Below are 25,785 nucleotides of genomic sequence, written 5' to 3' on the forward strand. Positions count from 1 at the left end.
AGACATAAACACTCCTCAGTTTCATCAGCTGTCTGGATGGCTGGTCTCAGATGATCCCAAAGGTGAAGAAGCTTGGACGTGGAGGTCCTGGGCTTGCATGGTTACACGTGGTCTGAGGTTGTGAGGCCGGTTGGAAGTACTGCCAAATTCTCTAAAACGACGTTGGAGGTGGCTTATGCTAAATAAATGGACATTACATTCTCTGGCAACAGCTCTGGTGGACATTCCTGCAGTCAGCATGGCAATTGCACGCTCCCTCAAAACTTGAGACATCGTTGGCATTGTGTGTGTGACAAAACTGCACATTTTAGAGTGGCTTTTTAATGTCCCCAGCACAAAGTGCAGCTGTGTAATGACCATGCTGTTTAATCAGCTTCTTGATATGCCATAACTGTCAGGTGGATGGATTATCTTGGCAAAGGAGAAATGCTCAATAACAGGGATGTAAACAAATTTGTGCACAAAATTTGAGCGAAATAAGCTTTTTGTGCGTATGGAACATTTCTGGGATCTTTTATTGTTGCTCATGATACATGGGACCTACACTTTACATGTTGTGTTTATATTTTGTTCAGTATACATCATTTATGTGGATAACAACCTATTTCATGTACAAATACATGGTACAAATGATCACCCCAAAAATATCTGAATATTTATTTTAACATGAACAAGAAAGCCTAAAATCATTGACAGTAATTCATGTTTGAAAATATATTAGCATCTACCTATATTGTATGTTGGGTAGTACCCAAAATCCTTCATTGATTAATTGGCCTACATGAAGAAAGGTATGCTTAGGCTACTGCAGTATGACTAGTCTGGGTGCCAGTTAGTTTCTGCTATAGCCAACTTGAATGCAGAAACTGTGTAGCACCCAGGATATCCAATCATTACAATAGGGTGTTGATTCTAGATGTTGAGGTGCCCTTACTTGACAGGCTCCCAGGACTCTCTCTCGAAGCCCCTGTGGATGGACTGGGCGATAGATGACTCCATGAGGTCCACATATCGCACCACAAGGGGGGCGTACAGGTCCTGCAGGTGTCTGTGGAACTGCCCGTTGCACAGGTTATCTGAGACAGGAAAGAGCATATATTAAGTCATTCATTAAATTGTAACACCAAAGGAACAATCATCAATATAACAGCCAAGGGAGAATGACTTGGAAATGCTTCTCCTTCCTGTCTTCCTTGAAGTGATCGCTGTCTTGAAAGGACTGGTCTTATGAAAGCTATGCTGTGGAACCCTTGCTTTAAGCTTTTGAGTCCTATCAGAAGGAAGCTAATAGTAGTCTAGCTCCTCGCTATCAGCTACCGTACTAGACAATTCTCTCTGTTGTATATCTGTTGCCTATAGTTTTTTCAGACAAGGCATGACTCCTCTCTATTCAACTGGTAAAAAGGCAACGCTAACACAGACCACGGGAGATAAAATGGAGGCCAGTGTGTGCTAATGTGATGGCTCACGGCTCCACACAGTGGGTCTGTATTTTATCTCTTTGAGCGCTCGCTCTCCCTCTCTCTCTGTGTGTGTGTGTGTGTGTGTGTTTGTGTGTGTAGGCTATATGTGTGTGCTGCGTGTTATAGAAGTCAAGGTCGATGATACACGGTAGGTGCGATGTTTATTTTGTTCCTTGATTGCCGCTCTCCAATTAGCCACTTGAGCGGCTGCTGTACACTTTGATGTACTTGTCCAGAAGTGATGATGCAGGGCTCACCCCTCTCCCAGCCACTTCTGTTTTAGACCTCATTAACTGCTTCAATGGCGTCTGACTTTTGGCGCCTGTCTGGTGCTAGGGGTATTTCCTGCCATATAAGCTAGCTGCTTTGGGGAGACAAAACAAATGACCTTCTGTGTAAAATGCCCCTGTGATATGGAATGGTAGTTGTGGGGATGTTGCACTGTGTGTGTAGTGTGGATTTTGACATTGTATACTGTGTTAGTGTGCTCCTGTAAACCACTGGAGGACCCTGAGGGAGACGGATAGATGGATGCTATTTTGGTGACCATATCACTCAACACCGTGTGAGGTTTGCATGTTGAGTTATGCTGTCAAAGCCATGGGAATTAGAATGACTAGTATTACATGGAATTAGTCCATGTATGCTACATCAATTATACTGTATGTAAAGTGTGCACTATGAAATCCAACATGTGTTGTCATGCAGTGATCACTGGAGCCTTTTGGAATTATAAAAGTAAATTGGGGAAGAATACCATTAAATTTGCCATTCTGTTTGGCATGTATACAGATGGTCTAGTAACTATGATCATTGCAATGTGAATAACCAATCGGCTATTTAAAAAAAAAAGCCACTTGTGAATGCGGCCAATTGTGCAGCAGTAGCAAGCGAGCATAACAAGCTGTTCCAGTCTAAGTCCATTAAGCCACTGCAGGTGAACAACAGACTGCATTACATCCTTCCAGACTCCTGGCTGACAAGCTAAAAGGAGACATTCCCCAGGGACAATTAGCCCAGTGTAGGTTCACTTCACAAAGGCAGTGGTAAGTGTTTCTTTTCTGGCTCACGCTTTCAGCACCCTGGACAGTGCTCCTACGGCAACTGCAGTTCATTAGGGAGATGACAGGGCGCACAGCAACCATTTCACTGTTAGTCTCTCAGCTCTTACTGCGAAGCTCCCATAGCGCCCTATTGTCCTCTCAATTACCTTCATCCCTTTCATTATACTGAAGTCAAATGTAGAAAGCATCATGCTGTGGGAATGTACCATTAGATCTCAACTCTAGGTTTTAGTTTCTCCAGTTTGCCAAGACCAACCACAATGAATATTCAATAAAAACCCAGTCCTATGTGACATGAATGCTTCACTCATGTTAAGTGTGTACTGTATGGTTCTGGAGTGCTAAACGCTGTGCGTGTCTGTTCATAATGTAGCCCTGGTTCAGGGCCTGGTTTGGGGTTGGAGGCACTCACAGTCGGTCCTCAGGAAGTCGTTGAGGAGCTGGAAGAGAGGGAAGCTGTCCCAGCTGTCAGGTGGCTGCACCTCCAGAGCAGCGTCCATGTCCACCGCATACAGAGACAGGAAGGTCTCCGCGTGCTCCACCATCAGGTCAGACCACCACGCAAACGCCTAGAGACAGAGAGAGACAGAGCGAGAGAGAGAGTGTGAGTGATTGAGTGAGTGAGTGAGTGAGCGAGTGAGTGAGTGAGTGAGTGAGTGAGAGAGAGAGAGAGAGAGAGAGAGAGAGAGAGAGAGAGAGAGAGAGGAAAGAGAGATAGATTGAGTGAAGAATGAAAGAAAGAGGAGAGGAATACATAGACAAAGAGAACAGGATAGAAGGGGGAATGAACGAAAGAGAGAGAAGAAGAGGAATGGGAAGTTAAAGGAAGTTTGAGAAAAATAAAGAGGGTGAAAGAGGGGGAAAAGGAGGCAGGTAGAGAAACATACAAAGAGAGAGACAGAAACACAAATTGAGGATAAGATTATGCAAATATAATACAAGCACATCTCTAACTACAAGCCTCACAGCACTGTCATTCTCTAGAGAGGAAAAGGGAGAGAATGTTACTCCACCGATCTATATAAGGGCTCTTTTCTTCTCTCGTTTTCACAATAAGAGTCAAGTTGTCACCTCTAAGGCATCACACAGAGATCTCTGGGGTACACTTCACAGCTTTGAGCACAGTGTTTCAGTTCTGCGCTTGAGCACGGCTAAACGTGCGCTGTTCTGTTGGACCACAGAGAGAGACACAGAGAACTGCGTAGACACGGCTCCTTGACTAAGTCATTCACACAGAGCTGCTCTGAGCCTCCCCATAGGATAGATAGAATCAGTGGAGTGACAGAGTCTGGAACAGGCTGGTCTCATGCAGATTAACACTCAGCTTCCCATGCTCCCCCTATCTCTTCCCATTGGAGGTCTTGGCCATCAGCCATTCACATCGTCACACCTCTGTGATGTGAATGTTCCCATGCACTCTGGCATGGGACGGTTGGCATGACAGCACCAGCAGCAACCAGCAACAGGATCTCTGGGTCAAAATGGTGAGGCTCATAACCATAAATAAAACCTTCATTACAGGCCTCGAGGAGGATTCATCTACTAATGCTCCACATTGGATGCTGAATTGAGTAACAGTTAGGGTCAGTTTAATTTCTATTCAAGTCAATTAATGGTCTTTATTGGACATGGCATACACTACACACAAACACTGTATTAGATTCGCCAATTGAGTTGAATAAAAATGGAATTGACTCAAACTGAATGAATCAGGTGACTGAGGGTCCTGAGTTGGGGAGTGGAAGATGTGCCTATTGCTGCTTCTGCTGGTCTACTGACAGTGTTAGTTTACATTTTGAATGGGGAAATTCACACAACAATGCACTTGAGAAATGAAAGAGGGGATAGAGTGGGTCACGTTGACCCTGACAAATGGCATGCTTTTTCCATTGAGAGTACTCAGGTCTACAATGGAGGAGGATCAGCTTGTTGGGTCAAGGTGACTGGATCACCTCTCTTACCTGTCACACAGCTTTCCTCCTTTCCTCAAACACACAGCACTACAGAGCAGGTCTTTCCCTGACAGGATGGGACCAGAGTTGGCTGTGTCATTTGGGGTGGACAGAGAAAACTGCACCAGACCAGACGGTGAGGGGGGTGATGTGGTGGTGGGGGGGGGGGGCTACTATTTCAGTAGGATGGGTCTAAGTATGAAAGACAGGGACACTGCCACAGTGCTTGTTGGGGTATGCCTTATCACCAAAGGCAACCCTTTGGGTTGCACAAGCACTTGCACAACTCTCTGGGACGGGCTGACAGCAACTATAAGGGAAGAAGTTGGGGTACAAGGCTATTACTAGACAAGGAAGATGGGAACAGTTAAGATCATCCCTGGGTATTGGGCATCTTCAGGACATGCACATAGTATGGGAGGTGGGTGTGGCAGGGGTTAGGGGTCATGGCAGGTGGGGGGTGGCAGGGGTTAGAGGTCATGTTATCAGGATCTATCACATACCTCTTTGCCCTGTTCGGACATTCCCCGCAAACAAAACAAACAATGAGAGAACAGGAAGGGGTTAAGTCAGGTACACTTCTGCAAAGTTGGCATCCCCGTGTTGACTTTTTACTTCTAATGGTTAGTTGGCAGAAAATATGCGATGATGACAGTGAAAGAAAGAAATGATCCAAAACAACAGAGACATTTTTTGTTGTTGTTTCAAAACATACTCAAGAGGTCAAGGTCTGTTAAAAAAGATGGTAACATTCTATTTTGTGAATAAACATGATATACGCGAGGAAAACCATGCACTTGGCCTAGCCACATAATCAATAGACACATTTGGTATTTAAAAATGGGTCACTGAGGTCTGTAAATTCTCTTCACGTTTCTGGAAAGAGTACAAATACAGTCATGTGCCACTAAAAGTATGTGACACAACAACAGGATGATCGAGTCTGTGAGTCATCATCACATCCAACCTCCACTACACTACACACTGTACTACACTGCTCTACCAGACCCATGCAACCTCTGTGGGGGACACCCTTGTTCACAGGAAAAGCAACTGTGACATCACAGGGAAAAACTTCCTAGCTAGCGCCTAGGGTAGGATATGAGGTAATAGGGTTAATTAAAGTCCCGCTGGCTTTCACATCCAGGTGGGCATGTAGAGCAAACAAAGTAACCCAATCAGATGTCCCCCAGTCAAACTGTGCACTGCTCATCTTTGTCATCCCAAACTAAGCCCGGTGCACATGAAATGATGAAACCTTTTTGACCTTTAAAACCACACCTTGACCTCCTACCGTGCAGGCCAGTGCTGTCTGGCTAGCATGCACCAGTGAGATATGGAGGAAGAAAACAGAGATATGAATACTGTACCGACTGATTTCCAGTACTTGTGACTGTAGCCTGTTAAACACAGAGTCAGACAGAATAAATGCCCCATGGTTCTCTGTAGTTCTTCATTCTCTGCTATGGTAATAACTGACTTTGGATTTTCCCTGGTCACGTTGCACAGTGTTTGATAGGAATATATTAGACATAATGTGTGTGTGTGTGTGTGTGTGTGAGAGAGAGAGAGCGACAGACAGACAGACAGACAGACAGACAGACAGACAGACAGACAGACAGACAGACAGACAGACAGACAGACAGACAGACAGACAGACAGACAGACAGACAGACAGACAGTGTAATGTACTCACCTCTGCATGGTGCTCCTCATTCTGTTGGAGGACCTCGATGACCAATTCGGCCAGGCGGATGGTGTCCTCCAGCTTTTTGGCTGGGGTGACTAAGCGCCCTACATTCTCTGAAGCACAAAGGTCACAGGTCAATATGGAGGGAGATACCTGGCTGTAAAACCTCCCCACAACGTCTGATCAACGTTATGGTAATGGTGTGCTATTGTGTAAGCCTCAGAGGGCAACACTGTAATAACCCCTTCAAGAACAACGCAGGTATAATGACACAAATTAAAACAGGGAAAACAACATATGTTCCACAGTTACCATGCAAAATGTGCAGAACGTCGTGCAGCACTCATGTTCTTTTCTTCATGTTTAACATGTGACATGCAAAACTACTCTCACTGTAGTCTGGTACTTTCCCCAGCTGAGTAGGATAGCCGTGACAACCAGGATAAATATAACCACTAAGAAAGTGTAGAGTGCAAGTATTGGCATTATTACAATAATTGTTTTCACATCAAATCCATCTTGAAGAACACATTTCTTTTCACATACTACTACTAATGGATACCAACTCAGTCTACAGCAATCATGTAACAAAACACAGCCAGCTCAACTGACCAATGAGGTTGTGATGATACTACACATAAATGTCAGGCTTTTGAAATAAATAAAAGAACAAGTAATACGGTGAAGAGAAGGTATATGTGTGAGAGAGAGTCAGCAGAGGTAACTGGAGGACTGGGTAGTAGCCTATACAGTACCATACATATTTGGTTCCTCGTTCAGACTTCAGGGCATCTCAGGCAGGGTCAAAGATCTTTCGATATGGCTGACTTACCCATTTCTTAACGAATCAGTCAGACAGACTTCTCAAAACAACACCGTCTTACTTGACTTATTTCCCATTTCTCAGTCTGTTTACAGTCCCAGTAAAATGGAGAGATTAATGTGACAATGTGGACTTTTACACTGGCAGAAGTCCTCTCCTCACTGCTTCTGCTCTTTGTCCGGCATACACATCTGTCATTGTGCTAGTCAGTATTCTGTAGTAGCAGGGGTTTAATTGGCAGTGTACAGAGGTACAGTTCTGTGACGCACACACACTGGCATAGCACTTTAAGCCCAGTGGTGTCCGTGAACTGAACTGTGGACAGAGGATTGCCTCTTTGACTGAGTTTTGAAATGACGGCCTAGTCACCAGCATGGATGGAGGGATTAAAAGAATGCCCTCAAACAAAAAGGCAACTTCTTCCCTTAGTCAATGAAGGGGCAGGGGGGCTGGAGTGATACAGGTGAGGTGAGAGAAGGGCACAAATCTAGATCTTCTATAACAGAAACTCAGTATTGCCACATTCTACAGTATAAGGGATGTCTGATGTTTTAGACTTAGGAAACCAGGTGTGAGCTCTGTCTATTCAGTGGAATTGAAGCAATGTGTCACCCAGCGTGACACCACACTCTTAGAAAAAAGGGTTCTAAAAGGGTTATTCCGCTGTCTCCATAGGAGAACAGTTTTTGGTTCCAGTTAGAACCCTTTTTGGTTCCAGGTAGAACCCTCTGTGGAAAGGATTTTACATGGAACCCAAAAAGGTTCTACCAGGTAACAAAAAGGGATCTTCAAAGAGTTCTCCTATGGGGACAGCCGAAGAACTCTTTTAGGTTCTAGATAGCACCTTTTTTTTCTAAGAGTGCAGCAGGATCGCAACCCTGAAACAGTCTGAAGTGACATTAACACTTATGATGACTACAGTATGTGCTATTATCATCTATGATCTCATCTTAGTTCACGTATTTATTTCCAATGTATCAACATTTCCATTGATATAAAAACATGGTCATCTATGGACAATAGCAGTCAGAATATCCAGACCATCTCATCACTTATTGTCAAATTTTGCAACCATCAATACCAAACCATGACAGGTTTGTATTCAAAACTATTGCATTTTAGTACATTGGAGATGTTTATAGTTCATGCGCTTTCTGCAGAGGAAGTAATACTTTAATTGTACAACAGCATACATTCCAAAGCATGTAATAACTGCATTAACTTACATGTACTTGCAATAAAGCAGTGCTAACTCTGCAGGTTTCAATCACACAAGTGTGATACTCAATGGCAATGGTCTGAATGGTCTTAAAATGGCTCCCTCCATTTTCCCTCTTCCTCCCTTCCTCACTCCCTCACTTCTTTTTCTTCCTGGAAGTAATCTAGTGCAGTAAGGCCCCATTATAGGAAAGAGGAAGTATTTTAAAAGAATTCAGAGGATGTCCATTGGTGGAGCCACCACAGATGAGCGGTCTTAACAGGAGGGTTAGAGAGAGGACTTGACAGTTAAGGTTACCACAATCACCCACTGGGAAGGGCTGCATCTCCATCACTGGAATGCAGTGCAGGTACAGGGGAAACTACAGGGCAGGGGTGTGGAGACATAACGCTGTCACAACGTTCCTGTAACATTCCCAGGCCGTGCCTCAGGAAGGCTGTGAGATGTTATGTTGCTATGGCTCTAGCCGGGTTAGGATCATATATATGATGTCACCTGCATCCTGATCCTGGTGATCTTTCTTATCTTTCTGACTTTTCTCCGCTAAGTGAGAGTAGGAGCAGAGAATGAAAGAGAAGGAGAGACAAAGGACGGTGGGAGGGAGAGAAAGAGAGAGAGAAAGAAGAGAGGATAGTCAGTACTAAAAGCATCAGAGCAGGATAGAGTGGAAGTCTGGAAGACAGGTGGTTGAGCAACATCTTTCACCCTCTGATGTTAACCAGTACTCAGACATAGACACACATATAGCTTCATACAGTAAAACATATACAGACAGTGGTCCAAACAAAACCCAAACCCCCAAAAAGAAAATACACCCTTCAGGACATACAGTAAAAAGCTGTAATAATAAAGAAAAGACATGACAATATATAAATGTTTCTATTGGAAAACATGTAGAGATGTGTAGACATACTACATCCTGTCCTCCTTACGTTGCCACTTCCTGTTCCTGTTGTCTTACCCCTCTGGTCCAAAGTGTGAACTGATACAAAGGGAAAGTCATGACAATGTTCTCTATGGTACTGTAGCTGTATGGTGCTCAACAGGACTGAGGGGTTTTCACAGAAGCAAAGTAAAAATGCATTCAAGTCGCAGACAGGCATGGGAACAGAAAGAGGAGCTACCAGATACAGTAGATACGATATCTCATGGTCTTCACAGATAGATGGAGCCTTGGTCCTGCCCTGCTAGGAACTAACAGACAGATAGGCAGACAGACAGAGACCCTGGGTCTGGATCCCTCACAGGTAGCTTTCACAGACAGAAGCAACAGATCAAAAAGCCAAAGGACTTGAGAGAAGCAAGAGAGAGAGAGAGAGAGAGAGAGAGAGAGAGAGAGAGAGAGAGAGACGTGCAAAAGAGGAGATGTTGAAAACTGAAAAACATGGTAGAAAAGAGGGGAGGAGAAGGAAGGGGTGGAGGAGGGTGTGGCAGGATGAGGAAGGTACTCACGAATGGTTAAATCCATCACTTGAGACGCCAAGCAGAAGACAGGATGCTCATACATTTCTCTCTTTTTCCCTACAAGAGAGGATCGGGGCATGCAAAAGGCTGGGGTCAAAGAAGGAGAGGTCAGAGTTCAGAGGGTAGCTGCATGTGGTGGTTAGGGGTTCCCACAGCGTCTTCTGTGGATGTGGTGGTGGTGGAGTTTGGTGGTTGAGGAGGCTTGTGATGGGCCCGTGAAGACAGAAAGAGAGGCATCGATTTGACAGAAGTGTCAAATGTGGAGGAGAGTGGGTGTGTGGACAAAAGGAGTGGGGGCTGGGGGTCGCCTTTGTACACACTTTTATTTAACCATTCTTCATGCCAAATGGTATTAAGGTGTGAGACTTTTCTATCAAGTTGGAGATCTTCCCAGTCAAGGCAACGAACAAGCAAATGTTTATGAGAAACAGAATTAAGGATTTTTCTGCAGTTTTTCCACTCCAAGATACTGAGGGGCATCTCCTTCAGTATCTTCGTCACCCTCAGCTTTTTTTAATAGTCACTATTTCTGTTACGGTGACCGTATTACCGCCACAATGGCAGTCAGGAGTTATGACCGCAGTCATATCGTTTAGTCACAGTAATTAAGCTTCTCCAAGCTCTGATGCTGCTGATGGTCATTAGGAGCCTACCAAACTTGCTAACTGCCTGGTACTCAGCACTCTATTGTCCCTGTAATCACTCTGACATCTGACATTAGATAATCAAATAAAAAACTTAATGAGAGCCCATGAGCTCATGTTGCGCAACATTTTTGATGGCCTCTTAAAAAGAGGAGGATCCCATCAGCTTTCTATAGCCTACTATATTTATTTCACAACTTTTCTAATATTAAGCACATTGCTTCACTTTTCAACAGGAGACTAGCCTACCTGGCTCGCATGAAAATGAACCACGGGAAAAGCGTCCTCCATTCGCTATTTAAGTGCATAGATGACATGTATTTTTTCCCCTGCCGGTGACAATGGTCCATTCTAAACTAAAACTAATTTCACACATATATTATTTAATATTTGTAAAGACAAGATTAAATAAAAAATAGTCTGATGGGAGACAATATTAGCCTTTCACTTGTGAATTATATATTATCACTTGTGAATGATGTCCCTCGTGTGCAGTAAGGCAAGAAACAGCGCATGCCTTTTATTTTCGACTTTTTCAAATCATAGTCACACACCTCATGTAGCCTAGCCCATAGGCCTGTATGTTGATGAGGTTTGTATCACAACTAAAGTGGCCAAATAACTTCTTAAAATGAAGCACATTAATCATCTTTACAGCCGATGTGAAGCCTAACTGGCATAAGCAGCCATAAAAATACACCTTTATAATAAAGCATTACAAGCATAATTGCCTTTGTGGTCACTTTTGATAATGGTATGTTCCCGCTAATTGATAGCATTTTGTAACATTCGCGCATATAGCTTACTGCCGTGTGCACTTTGCTGCACTTATAATGTGAAGAAATAGCCTAATAGTATATCTACATCTTAAGCTAAATGTTCTGATCTGTTGTATCAGCCTCACTGTGCTTCTCGCACAGAAGGACAAAGTTGACCAATAGAATAGGTTGACTTTTGTACTACGGGGGATTGTAGATTGACATAGGCTAGTGCTTTTGCTGTTCGTTAGGCCTACTCATCTTGTTGGCTGGCGAAAAGTAAATCTAACATCTTCAATGTACACTTTGGAATTCGATAAGAAGGACGCACTCATTTGCGTCCTAGATGTGTCTGTCTTCACTTGTAGCCTACTTCGAAGCTGAGATGCCTGTGAGAAGGACCCGATCACATGACAGGCATTGGCTATTACGAATTTAGATATCTGAGAGAGCCATGTGAGTGAGAGGTGCTTCGGAGCACAGCGATTGGCAGACGAGAACAGGAAATTCAAATTATTATAGGCATGGATTTTCTGAGGTGGCATTACAGCCATACAAGGGGGATGCCGTCGGGAAATTTGTGGCCTGGTGAGATTATTATCAGGTGCTTGTCAAATTGTGAACCAGAGACTGATGAAGTGAGTGCAGCCTGCTTAAGAAACACGCAGAGCGACTTTTCTCAAATCAACATTGGAGTCGCATCATGCAGCCTTAGAATGTTTTAAAAATCAAAACATATAGTCCAACGTTTGTATCACAACTAAAGTTACATAAATAATACTAAATTAGTCATATAGGAGGACCTATTTCTTTATTAACCACTCAACACAGAATAGCTGCATGTGCGCACTACCTCAGAAATCATTTGGATAAAATATCCTTTCTATTTTATTCAGCTATGTTCAACTGTATTCTTCAATATATAAAATAATATCAAATAATGCCACAAAACTCTAAGTAAATCCTGTCTGCTAAATGGACTATGTAGCCCACAGCCATATGGAATAGCCAGATCAGGACGTAACATAAGGACAACTCAGAGTATGACATTTTGTTCTTCTGAAATAGACTACATTTTCTTCATCTCATGTTTCTTTTGAACTGTCTAAAATAAATAATGGATTTATTGTGATGTGTAGGCTATATTAAATAGATGTATTAGACTTTTCAAAATGCAGATGTTCCTAAGGTCTGCATCAGTGGCTTGTAGGTGTGGAAGCCAGGAGATGCTAAATGTGTTTATGCTAATTAACGAGCAATTACCATGAGACCGGCAGTTGTTTGCTTGACAATCACAGGCTGGTGAAATGTCATGACCGCCACAGCCCTAATAGTCACTGACTGGAATAGAGAAGAGCTTCATTTGAGAATGGAGGATTCAATTGCTGTAAACACAGTATAGTTGAGTGTAGTCCAAGCTGCACATACCTATACACAGATTTGTTTTGTAAACGTGTCCGTGGAACATGTTGCCAGTTCTGGATGCCTAGTAAAGAAAACTTGGGACATGCAACCGACAGATACTGGGTAGCTGCAGAGGGCAATCCCAGCATGCCTTGTGCATTAGCCTTCCTGACTTGTGTTCATACTACAAGGAGCTTAGAGTGAAGCAGCAAAGCCAATAAACAAGGAGGAGGAAAGCAGAGGGGAGGAGGCGGTGAACAGAAGATGAAGATTATTTCAAAACAAAGGAGAGGATAGGAAAGGGGAAGGAGAGAAAACAAGGACAATTGTTGCTTCAGAGCATCACCCCACCTTGAAGCCACAACGGTGTGAGAAAGGAGAGGGACAGTGGGTTGACTGGGCCAGAGAGAAGCTGAGGCACACAGGAGTCAGAATAAAGATGGCAGATTCACAGGGAGTTGAATGCATTTTTACTTACTGTACACATCTCTAACATGCACATTTATTTAGGGATCTACATCAACATAAAGAACACCTGTAAATGAAAAGAGGGTTTCAACTTCATTAGCACATCTAAAAGTAACAGCAGCCACAGGACTGGAAGCCGAGGTATTTTCACTGCAGCTGGGGACAGAACAGTTATATTAATACCATATGAAGACAAAATCTTTGCTTTGAGTTAACTTATTTCCATTCATTGATTGTATTTGAATGTTTGACTTTGTTTTCTTCTTAAATGCTGCTGTGATCTCCATATCAAATCCTTTCTGGGTAACAATGAAGTTCCTTAATGACATAGTTTTCCTTTAAAATTGTTAAAAAGAAACACAAATAGCTTTTTCAGCAAAAAAACTATTTCTCAAGGATGAATTTTGCTATCACTGTCTAGGAGTGGTCTGAGTGGGGAGGGGAAAACTGAAAACTAGCTGTTATTGGCAGAGAGGTTTGGAACTCTGTTATTGGTTCAGTATATTAATGAATTTACAGCCTGGCCGAAACTCCACCACGTAAAACCTGCTGATTAGAAGGTCCTGTGTAGATTGTATTTTCAACCAGCAACTATCAGGAAATAACACTGATCACATTTTTGTCACACTTTTACAGTGTTAGTTTCATCAGCTAACCCCACAACTGTAGTTTGTTAGCACCCATTGACCTGCAGGGGGCAATGTGGTAAAGCACCAGAGGGCATGATGTCTGTAGTATGTATGTCACTGTTTAACAATAACATGTGATAATCCCTGTAGATAACAATACTATTGTGGCAACAATGCTAGAGGGGAGACATAAATGACGACAGAACATTGTACAGTACAGTAAAGTACTGTGTGTGAAATAATACTCTATGGGTATAGCTAGCACACTGTGATGCTGCATTGTGTAATTTAACTGTGTGTGTGGTGGTCATCTACCTTCTACTTTGGCGTATTCTGAGAGGCGCTGGTAGTTGATCAAGGCTGCCTGCTCCAGACATTTACGGATGACTGTCTTCACCTCCTCCTGGGGCACAGGAGTCACAATATCCTTCATCAGCACCTGGAACAGAAAAGGAGACATTGGAGAAAAAATACTATCCTTTTTGGGGCAGTACCACAAAAAAGAAAAGCATGGGAGTGTGCGTGTTGACCCTTCACTTGTAGAGAACAGGAGACAAACATCTGTTTAACCACACTCAGGTAGCCTATATTATATACAATATATAGAAACCAAATAGACATCTATCCATAAGACCTGGTCAATTAAAATGTGGATGGAACATTTAAAATATTGTGTGTATTTAGTTTAGGAAGGTGTGTGTCCATGGTTAATCGAACATAAGGTAAGGTTAGAAGAGAATGCATAATAACCTACCCTCTCAAGCAGGGACAAAGTGGCTTTCAGGGCCCCCTCCGGTCGACCAAATGGAAAACAGTACCTGTGAAAGTAATCCAGTTTCATTTCTGTAGGGTTTATTATGAAGGTATTCCTTCATCATAAGACCATTCTTTATCCTCAAGGATTTCTACAATTTTAAAAATGACTACCCACTGGGCACAGACGTATATTCAAGGTCTATTCCATTTTGTTTTTAATGTAATTTAATAGAAATGACGTGGAAACAACGTTGATTCAACCAGTTTGTGCCCAGTGGGCAGCTAGTTATTGAGATCAGAATGAAAGTACAATTTTGCAGATCACAGTGATTGATACATGATTGACATCTGTCACAGTCTATAATCTGTGGTCTGATAAGTCCCATAGCTGTGTCTGTGCCAGGGTCAGTTATAGATTTAGATATAGTATTACAGTACACACCTGAAGTGTGTGATCTGGTTCTCCAGCAGAACACGCAGCCTCTCTTTGATATCCTCAAAGCGCTCCTTCTCCTCCACAGTGACTGTTCCTATCCCGTCAGGCCTGAGGGATATACAGTACCATAGAGTTTATATGGTTGGAGCATGGGGCAGGAAACACCAAGATTGCGGGTTTCATTCCCACATGGTCCACATAAAGTACAATGAATATACAGTATGTGTTAACTGGAATTTCCCTTAGGACAAATTATATTAGTATCATCGTAATATCCCAATTCAGAGTAGACAGTATGGCCACCACTGACACAGTGATCACAGGGGTCACACAAGGGTCAACATGGTCACTGGAGTTATAACTGCAAATTTCAGCTAACATAGTACACGTGTAGTGGCTAGCCATATGTCCACAGCAGAGCCTACAGTACGAAGAGTTTCTGTGGTGTATTCCACAGGTAAGAGCCAGCCATCTGTCTGGAACAGTGGGGCCACTGATATCTGAGGATGGTTACAGACAGGGGGTTATAACTGCACCCCCCCCCCCCCCAAGCTGTGGCCCCCATCTTGTCTGACAGGAGTATCCCCTCACCCCTCCCCTCCCCTCCTTTCCCAGTGTCCTTCACTGAGATTACATCCTGGGCCTGGTGACGCGGAGCATGTCACGTCTCCTGCTCCTCAAGCCGCTGTCACGGCGACCAGCGCCTCCTCTGTCACATGCACTCTGCTCAATTTCCCCCATCCTCAGCCACGTCACTAACTATAAGGAGCCAGGCCCCTCAACCACACTCTTTTCCCTCTGTGTGTGTGTGTGTGTGTGTGTGTGTGTGTGTGTGTGTGTGTGTGTGTGTGTGTTGATCTGAGGCATGTCGATAAACAGCCCTAAGATGTGGTGTGTGTATAATCTCTGCATCTGACCGTCCGTCAAAAAGAAATCAACTATTTGATCATTTCACACTAATTATGCCTAGCCTCATTTTCTGCTCCTCCACAGCTTTCATAATGTTTTCATAATCTCACGCCCCTGTCCTCTATTACAATGGCTACATGGAAATGAGAAGTCATTTGTAACAGAGCGATCTGAGAAACTAATAACATAACACCGGAAGCACGCCATATCAGAGGTCTGTGCTTCCTCTAGTTCTAGAAGCTAGAGTACATGACTGGAGTTGAATTACAGCCAAATCACAAATTGACTAGTACATCACATTTTAAAAGACAAATACCATATTTAAACTGTATTTAACATTCAAACACCACATTTCCAAATCATTACCTAAACTTACTGGAGGTGGAATGAAATCCACTCCAACGTTTAAACAGACAATTTATTCAAAATTTACTCTCAGGCTACTGTACTCTCTGTAATAATCAGTTCATGCCCTGTGGCCATCAGGCTATTACGTTGTGGGTGGATGAGGGGAGTGAGGGGGTTCTTGGCCAAAGATGGGTTTGTCTCATGAGCTGCGCGGGGCTGTCATGGTCATGGGGACTGGAGGCGGGCTGGCTGTAGCTGTGGCCTGGGCTCGGACAGTGGCAGGAGACACTCGCCCGTCACCCATGACAACCTGTCATCCTGTCATTCCTGACCTCCAGGCACACCGGCCGGCTGGAGAGCTCCCACTACAGTACACTACACCTCCCTCCCTCCCTTTATTTTCTGTCTCCATATTTCTCTCTCTCTCCCTCTATTCCTGACCCTCTCTCTTTACGTCCTCTCCCCCTCTCTCTTTTTCTCCCATTTTCCTTTTTCTCTCTCCACCCCCCACTCCTATCCTCCAGTCTTAGAGCTACTCCCATCTTCCTGTCCAGCCTGATCATAACAGGACTCAAACAGACAGCCAACCTCAGCTTCATCACTGTCTGTCATAGGATGGGGGTAGAGGGAGGGTTGGAAATCAAATCAAGTCAAATCAAGCTTTATTTATACAGCAAATTTCAGACATAGAATGCAAGTGCCTCACAGGAAAAAAACAAATTAAAAAAACAGAACTATTTACTACACAACAAACATAAAATGTTAAAAACTGAACGACTATAAAGTACCCCAAGGAAAAGCAAAGCTAAAAAGATGCGGAGGGGAGGGGTAGATGGGGTAGGAGGATTGTCAGACTGGGGCAGACTGGCAGACAGCCGCCGTGACCTTTGCCCCTCACACTGTAGTGACACTCGCTTGTTTATATTGACTAGAGATCCAGCCATCATTACGACAGATTCGGTCTCCATACAGAAGTGTGGGCACATGTACACAAACACCCACGAACATAGATACAAACGTACGTACGGATGCACGAATAGTACACACAAACACACATTTTATTATACAAAAAAATACATGTAAATACCCAATAAGTATTTCAATATTTCAACTCCAGTATTCACTCTTATTAAAATCAAAAAGTCAAGTGACTGAGGTCGGGTGGGAGGGAGAGTCACAGTGGATCTACCAGGGAGGAAGCACCACAGACTCTTACCTTCTGGGCCAAGAGACAGCCTGGGACTTGGAGTCCTTTTTTTTCCTAAACTCCTTGATTTTGAGTTCCCTCTTAGAGGGTGTTCGGGGCTCTGGGGTGGGGGGGTAAAGGTAACTCTGAAGCTCTGCCTCGGTTACAGGCCAGTTTAGCAACTCAGACAGTCTCTGACTACAGGTTACATGAGAAAGAGGCAGGGGTGATGTTAAGAGAGCAAGCATCGGAAAAAAGAAAGAAGAACATTAATAAAGCAAACCAAAATCATAACAGACAATGAAAATCAATGAATTGAGAACAGACAACAAAGAAAGAAGAAAAATAAAAGACTAAACACAAATCCCAACTGAACATGAGAAACTTAAAAGCATAAGTGACTGAAACAAGTGATTGGAAAAATAATATTAGAGAAAGCTTTGACTGAGGCAAAAACACAACAAGCACAGTATGAGGTGGCTTGGTGTATACCCGTACAGAAGATTGTATGCAGATCTAGGAGACAGGTTGTAGGGTGGAATATACATTGTGTTACTGTCTTCTCCGAATGAGATTGATTTGATGAAGAGGGTTGGTGGTAGAGTGGGTTCTCTGAGTGGGGAGGATTGGGTTTACTTTCATATGCATAACATTTGTTCCTGTTAAACACACAGAGACAGACAGATACAGAGAGAGTGAGAGAGACAGAGACAGACAGACACAGAGAGAGAGAGAGAGGGGGGGGCGTAGAAGGGGGGCTGTAAGTCAGTTCTCTGTACCTGTTGCCGTGGACGTGTGAGGCACAGAAGGCAAAGCTGTAGTGCAGCAGGGTGGGGTCGATCATAGCCCCGTTCTCTGCCCTCTCCAGCAGGTCACCCAGGTAACACAGGTGTCTGTGACACCCCCGCACACCATTACGAGCACAGTACTCATCCATGACAAACACCTGGCCTGGACTGAACCAACCCTACAAAATAGACATACGAGGGAAGTTAGAATAGATCAAAATTGATAGAATGTAGGATCACAATGTAAAAGAATGAGGGAACCACTGGACTGGTAACCCTTTCCTCACCAAACAGGAGTAGGAGTCATTGAGTCTGTGGTCCAGGGTGAGGCGCTGCACCATCTCAAACAGAGAGGAGTGGTCAAAGCTGCAGGGGTTGGCTGAGATGAACTCATCCATGCCATGTTTTTGCGCCCGGTCCGCGTCTATGTCCGTCCACCCCGGAGAGAGAGAGAGAGCCAGCACACATGAAGGGAGAGACAGGATCCACAGCAGTTAGACACAGCAGAGGATGGGAATGGCTGACGGAGTGAGAGGGTAAGAGAGCGTCACTGACACAGTGTGAGGGCCCTATTCTATCAGAACTGCTAAGAAGGTTTACGGGATGAGACACACATATGGTGTACATTTTTCTTGCACTGGAAGATTGTGGGTTGGGGCTCATTTAATGAGTAACCAATGGCGTATGTGTGAAACTATACGGACATCTTCTCACCGGGCAAGAAAAATGTTCAATTTGTTCTGAGCCTGCACACCAGGTTAACGGTTTACATTGAATAGGGCTCTCGTACAGTACGCTCTCGTTCATCTGGGGCTGGGTGGTCTGGTCAATGGAGAGGATCAGTGTGGGGTTCATAGTTAACTAGCAGGTGGAAAGGGCTCTGGGCCAGAGGGAGGGTCAGGAGGATTGGATGTGAGTTGCAGCATAACTAATGCAGAAGGGTCATTCCTGTGGTCATGCATGACTGATTCTGTTCTGTCTGTCTGTCTCATTAAGACAGTGTTGGTCTAGTTCTCTCTTGATACGTTTCAGCGTTACTTTATGTGGGGTCTTTCTCCCTACACAACAGTGTATGACTGCTGAAATCTCAGGTCCCACCACACGTGATCCATCGACCTGAGCATATACACCGAGCAAAAATATAAACTCAAGATGCAGTTGGGCCCATGTTTCATTAGCTGAAATTAAAAGTTCCCTGAAATGTTACATACGCACAAAAAGCTTATTTCTCGAACATTTTGGACACAAATTTGTTTATATCCATGTTAGTGAGCATTTCTACTTTGCCAAGTAATCCATCCGCCTGACAGGTGTGGCATATGAAGAAGCTGATTAAACAGCATAAACATTACACAGGTGCACCTTGTGCTAGGGACGATAAAAGGCCACTCTAAAATCTGCAGTTTTGTCACACAACACAATCCCACAGAGCCACCTCCAATGTCATTTTAGAGAATTTGGGAGTATTTCCAACCGGCCTCACAACCGCAGACCACATGTATGGCGTTGTGTGGGCGAGCGGTTTGCTGATAACAACGATGTGAACAGAGTGCCCCATGAAGGCGGTGGGGTTATGGTATGGGCAGGACAACGAACAAAATTGCATTTTATCAATGGCAATTTTAATGCTCAGTGATACCGTGACGAGATCCTGAGGAGCATTGACATGCCATTCATCCACCACCATCACCACCATCACCACCTCATGTTTTAGCATGATAATGCATGGCCCCATGTCACAGTTCTTCCATGGCCTGCATACTCACCCGACATGTCTCCCATGTCTCCCATTGAGTATGTTTGGGATGCTCTGGATCGACGTGCACAACAGCATGTTCCAGCATGTTCCAGTTCCCCCCAATATCCAGCAACTTCGGACAGCCATTGAAGAGGCGTGGGACAACATTCCACAGGCCACAATCAACAGCCTGATCAACTCTATGCGAAGGAGGCAAATAGTGTTCAGACCAGATACTGACTGGTTTTCTGATCCACACCCCCACTTTTTTTAAGGTATCTGTGACCAACAGATGCATTTGTATTCCCAGTCATGTGAAATCCATAGATTAGGGCCTAATGAATTTATTTCAATTGACTGATTTCCTTATATGAACTGTAACTCAGTAAAATCTTTTGTATGTGTACATTTTTGTTCAGTATATATAGTCTAAAGTCTCTGATAGCAGCCTTTCTGATTGCATCCTCAAATGATCGAATGCAACCTCTGAGGTGCACTAGCTAGACCCATCTACTTTTCCCTCCCTCCCTTCCCCTTTACTTCTACTCCCTCCCCTCCACTGCTCAGCCCGTCAGCACATCCCCCCTAGGGTCTCCCTAATTAAACCCCCCTCCACCCCCTTTGTCCAGAGAGGGGGCTAAATAAATTTGACAACACATTTTCCCTTTCCTTCCCAGTGAGTGGGCTTAAGCATTACATCAGGGTCTGTCTGGAAAGGGAAGGCTGACCGTTAATCCATGCGCTGTCCATCTCCCTCTAGTTGTATTCTAATGGACTGCTTCAGCCAGGGCTTAGGGACTGCTCTGGATGCCTCAGATCCGCAGGTCACAGCTATTCTAAGCAGCGGTCTGGATAAATAGCCTATGCAGCTGCCCCTCCCGAGACGAGGCTTTACATGTCAATAAAGAGACAACACCACTTATGGAGCATTAACAACAGTTGCGATATAGAAACAAATGAGTTTCGCTGCAATGTGGATATACACACACAATGTCATAGTAAAATGTGTCCAGACACACTGATATAAAAAAGTGTCAAATGTTTTGGATGTTTTTCATAAATTCCAAATCACACAAATGCTGAACGTGACATACAAATCTAAAATCATGAACAATAAATTACTTTGACTATAGAATAAAAAAATAAAAAAATAAAAAATACCATTCAAAGCTGAGAGAATATAATAATAAAAAATCACTTTTATTTTCTCCCATTGACCTCGACTTCACTGTTGAGTGAAACCCAATGTGGCGCCAGGCCAGCTGTCAACCACCCAGGGAACAAAGCCTGTGCTGCTATGATGCTTATGATCCCCAACTCCCAAATCCAAAAAGGTGACTATGCGTCCCTCTCCTCTGTGACTGGTGGCCTGTCATGTCTATTTGACATTCCAGCGGTGGAATGGACATGGGGGCTCTGGACAGTAACAGACAATGACACTAGTCACCCCCATCTGTCTAGGCAGGGGAAGGCCTGACATCACAATGATTGATGGATGCTACTCATTTATAGATCCCTACACTGAACATTTGGGCTATTTAGCGCATTTTTTTTTTTTTTTTAAGAATTGACCACCAGCACCACCTCCCTGCTCATTCCCTCTCTCCCCAGAACATCCACAGCCCAGCCCTCTCTGACGGCAGAGTGAGGGGTACATGATGATAGCTGGGTCTGATTTAGGGGTAACGTGGAGCTAAAGACATGAGCTGACACTGTGGTTCTCTCTTTCTCGATCAGTCTCTCCATCCTAAATGTTTGAATTCATTGAACAGCAATTGTGGAAGATCTTATTATGCTCATTTAGATTTTGTATACAGGTTCATGTTTTTAACACATTTGTAAGTTGACAATACTTTATATGCCCATGCACTGTATGATTCATAGAGCACTGAGAGCATACCGATATTAGTGTGTTAAAGGAGAGGATAAATGAATTCCTGAGGCAAATCTCTATATACCCAACAATACCAGGATCTGTCTCAGTCTTTCAACAAGAGGGAACAGAAAACAGACTCAGTTTTAAGCAAAAATTGTGAGAATATCACCCTGGTAAATGTTCTTGTCAGGCATCCAAAGAAAGAAAAGGTAAACGGATATGTACATTGTAAAAGTGGTAGAAGTGTTCATTTCAGGTCCGTCTCTAAGGAGTGGAGAAGACTGCAGCAGCATATGGTAAAAGGAATGGCATGACATCATCACTTGGTACATGTTAGCATTCAGAATACTCCAGGTACATATTTGCCAGCTCTCATTTAGCAGCAAGAAGAATAAAGAGGAAAAGGCAGGAATTGAGCAATCTTCAGTAAAACATGGATATTCCACTGGAAATAACAATTGATTAAATATATAATAAATATATACAGTGCCTTCAGAAAGTATTTATACCCCTAAATATGTTTTTGAAATCGCACCAATCCACACACAATACCCTATAATGAAAAAGTGACAACACATTTGTAGAATGTGGGCAATTGTTTTGAAAATGTAATATCTCAGTTGGTAGAGCATGGTGTTTGCAACGCCAGGGTTGTAGGTTCGATTCCCACGGGGGACCAGTACGGGGAAAAAATATATATAAATGTATGAAATGTATGCATTCACTACTGTAAGTCACTCTGGATAAGAGTGTCTGCTAAATGACTAAAATGTAAATGTAATATAAGTATTCACACCCCTGAGTCAATACTTTGTAGAAGCACCTTTGGCAGTGATTACAGCTGTGAGTCTTTCTGGGTAAGTCTCTAAAAGCTTTCCACACCTGGATTGGGCAACATTTGCCCATTATTCTTTACAAAATTCTTCAAGCTCTGTCAAATTTGTTGTTGATCATTGCTAGACACTTATTTTCAGGTCTTGCCATATATTTTTAAGTAGTGTTAAGTCAAAACTGTAACTCGGCCACTCAGGAACACTCACTGTCTTCTTGGTAAGCAACTTTCCTTTTGGATTTTGCCTGTGCTTTGCTACATTCCATTAATTTTTTTATCTTGAAAAACTCCCCAGTCCTTAATACCCATAACATGATGCAGCCACCACTATGCTTGAAAATATGTAGAGTGGTACTCAGTAATGTGTTGTATTGGATATGCCCCAAAATAACACTTTGTATTCAGTACAAAAAGTTTATTGCTTTGACAATTTTTTTAAAGTATTACTTTAGTACCTTGTTGCAAACAGGATGCATGCTTTGGAATTTTTTATTTTTACTCTGTCAATTAGGTTAGTATTGTGGAGTATCACTGCCATTAAACTCTGTAACTGTTTTAATGTTACCATTGGCCACAAGGTGAAATCTCTGAGCGGTTTCTTTTCTCTCCGGCAACTGAGTTAGGAAGGACACCTGTATCTTTGTAGCGACTGGGTGTATTGATACACCATCCAAAGTGTAATTAATAACAATTGAATGTCTGCTATTTGTTATACCCATCTACCAATAGGTGCCCTTCTTTGTGAGGCATTGTACAACCTTTCTGGTCTTTATTGTTGAATCTGTGTTTGAATTTCACTGCTCAACTGAGGGACCTTACAGATAATTGTATGTGTTGAGTACAGAGGCAATCATAAAAAAAAACATATTAAAACCCTATTATTGCACACAGAGGGAGTGCATGCACCTTTTTATGTGACTTGTTAAGCACATTTTTTTACCCCAGAATTTACTTAGGCTTGCCATAACAAAGGGGTTGAACACTTATTGACTAATGGCATTTTTGATTTTCAATTTAATTTATTTGTAAAAAGTTTGAAAAACTTAATTTCACTTCAACATTATAAGGCATTGTGTGTAGGTCAGTGAAAAAAAATCTAAATTTAACCAATTTAAAATGTAGGCTAACAGAACAACATTTGGGGTGTGACTACTTTCTGAAGGCACTATATATAAATACAATTTAGCAGACATTTAGCAGACTTACATGCATGCATACATTGGATTTGGACTTTTCCGCAATTTGGAAGAAGCACATCAAACTATATAACGTGTATGAAGTGTGTAGCCAAATTACATTGGTCTGGAATAAAAAGACAAGATTATTTATCCTACCTATAATATTTTTTAATTATCTTATTTTAAACCCCAAAACATATAGTAAGTGTTTTTTTTACCTTGTTATTCTCCGAAGAGAAGGCATTTGTAGAGTTGCAAGTGTGAACTAGCACGTAGTTATTTAGCAACATTTCACTGATTGCTTCCTGGAATAATTGTGCAGAGACCACACTGTTTAATTCATGTCATGGCACTTTTAAGATGGTAGTAATCACCTGCTGAGAGACAAAGGCCTCCAGTAGTTGTCAAAAACAACCATTTCACTGAATTAACATACGTCCTCAGTTATACTGCAATTTATGGAACATGACAATCAACAAATCATTGTAGTTTATGTTGTGGGTTTTAGCCCTGTCTCCGCCTTAACCCTTTATTACTATTATGGTAATTACAACTAACTGTTTCCGCCTTTTTTAAATAAATTATTTTTAAGAGATACCATATTGGTATGTTATAAGTTCTGGTGTTTAGAAATAGGTCTGTTTTGCTAAGAAGGGATTTCATGTTCAATAAAGTTGCTGAGAGCGAGAGAAGGCAAATATGCAGTTTAACCAAAGCAAAGCAAACAAAATCAGAGTGACATGCATCTTAGTCTTGGAAGGATGGAAGTAAGTATTTTAAACCTAAAGAGAATCAAACCAAATCAAAATGAAAGTCTAAAGTGGTCTAAGAAAGAGATAATATAAAGATTTGAATAGAGGGAGAGTATGAACAACAGAAGAGGAAGAGAGGGAGGAGAGCACATTGCTTTGGTCAGATAATCAGTGTGGATTATCTGAGCTGTGCCAGCAACAGGGAAGCACTTACCCTTAAATCCAGCTACGAGATAGATAGCGGGGTAAGAAGGAACAAACCAGAGAGACATAAAGACAGAGAGCAGACACAGAGACCTGACCTACAGCAGCTGGGCTAGACCAGGGACACACACAAAGCATGAGTGTGAGAGTGAGAGTGAGAGAAAGTGGGGAAAATAGCTCACAACACTGTTAAACAACTGGTATAATAGGACACAGGGGAAGAGGAAGGGCTAAACTAAAGAGATGAATATTGACATAAGGTGAAATGAAATTGTGGGCTATACTCAGCCTTGTCTCAGGATGGTAAGTTGGTGGTTGAAGATATCACTCTAGTGGTGTGGGGGCTGTGCTTTGGCAAAGTGGGTGGGGTTATATCCTGCCTTTTTGGCCCTGTCCGGGGGTATCATCGTATGGGGCCACAGTGTCTCCTGACCCCTCCTGTCTCAGCCTCCAGTATTTATGCTGCAGTAGTTTATGTGTCGGGGGGCTAGGGTCAGTCTGTTATATCTGGAGTATTTCTCCTGTCTTATCCGGTGTCCTGTGTGAATTTAAGTACGCTCTCTCTAATTCTCTCTTTCTTTCTTTCTCTTTTTTCTTTCTTTCTCTCTCTCGGAGGATCTGAGCCCTAGGACCATGTCCTTAAGACTACCTGCCATGATGACTGCTATGGAACCCTGGCCTGTTCACCGGACGTGCTACCTGTCCCAGACCTGCTGTTTTCAACTCTCTAGAGACAGCAGGAGTGGTAGAGATACTCTCAATGATCGGCTATGAAAAGCCAACTGACATTTACTCTTGAGGTGCTGACTTGTTGCACCCTCGACAACTAATGTGATTATTATTATTTGACCATGCTGGTCATTTATGAACATTTGAACATCTTGGCCATGTTCTGTTATAATCTCCATCCGGCACAGCCAGAAGAGGACTGGCCACCCCTCATAGCCTGGTTCCTCTCTAAGTTTCTTCCTAGGTTTTGGCCTTTCCAGGGAGTTTTTCCTAGCCACCGTGCTTCTACACCTGCATTGCTTGCTGTTTGGGGTTTTAGGCTGGGTTTCTGTACAGCACTTCAGCTGATGTAAGAAGGGCTATATAAATACATTTGATTTGAGGAATAGATACAGATAGAGTGAGAGATAGATACAGATAGAGTGAGAGATAATGTGATATGGAATAGGAGAGAGAGACACAACGTTGATGAAAA

At 42.9% G+C, this 25,785-nt stretch overlaps 1 protein-coding gene across 19 annotated transcripts in view; it reads right to left on the reverse strand.

Moving 5' to 3' along the window:
* Positions 1-25,785, reverse strand: part of LOC115150762 (calcium-dependent secretion activator 1) — a 183,066-nt gene that overhangs the window by 43,858 nt on the left and 113,423 nt on the right. For 4 of the 19 annotated variants that reach the window (XM_029694414.1, XM_029694401.1, XM_029694410.1 and 1 more), the window contains exons 12-23: positions 18,289-18,425; positions 17,993-18,180; positions 14,777-14,878; positions 14,333-14,396; positions 13,894-14,017; positions 9,664-9,732; positions 8,707-8,754; positions 6,176-6,282; positions 5,850-5,879; positions 4,983-4,991; positions 2,940-3,096; positions 935-1,076 (exon numbers count right to left, since the gene is read on the reverse strand). In XM_029694414.1, coding sequence (XP_029550274.1) covers positions 935-1,076; positions 2,940-3,096; positions 4,983-4,991; positions 5,850-5,879; positions 6,176-6,282; positions 8,707-8,754; positions 9,664-9,732; positions 13,894-14,017; positions 14,333-14,396; positions 14,777-14,878; positions 17,993-18,180; positions 18,289-18,425 — 1,177 coding nt within the window. The remainder of the gene's footprint in view (positions 1-934; positions 1,077-2,939; positions 3,097-4,982; positions 4,992-5,849; positions 5,880-6,175; positions 6,283-8,706; positions 8,755-9,663; positions 9,733-13,893; positions 14,018-14,332; positions 14,397-14,776; positions 14,879-17,992; positions 18,181-18,288; positions 18,426-25,785) is intronic. The other 15 variants (XM_029694404.1, XM_029694412.1, XM_029694400.1 and 12 more) reach the window with 9 other exon arrangements.

This window comes from Salmo trutta, chromosome 16 (genome assembly GCF_901001165.1).
Source record: "Salmo trutta chromosome 16, fSalTru1.1, whole genome shotgun sequence".
NCBI lineage: Eukaryota > Metazoa > Chordata > Actinopteri > Salmoniformes > Salmonidae > Salmo > Salmo trutta.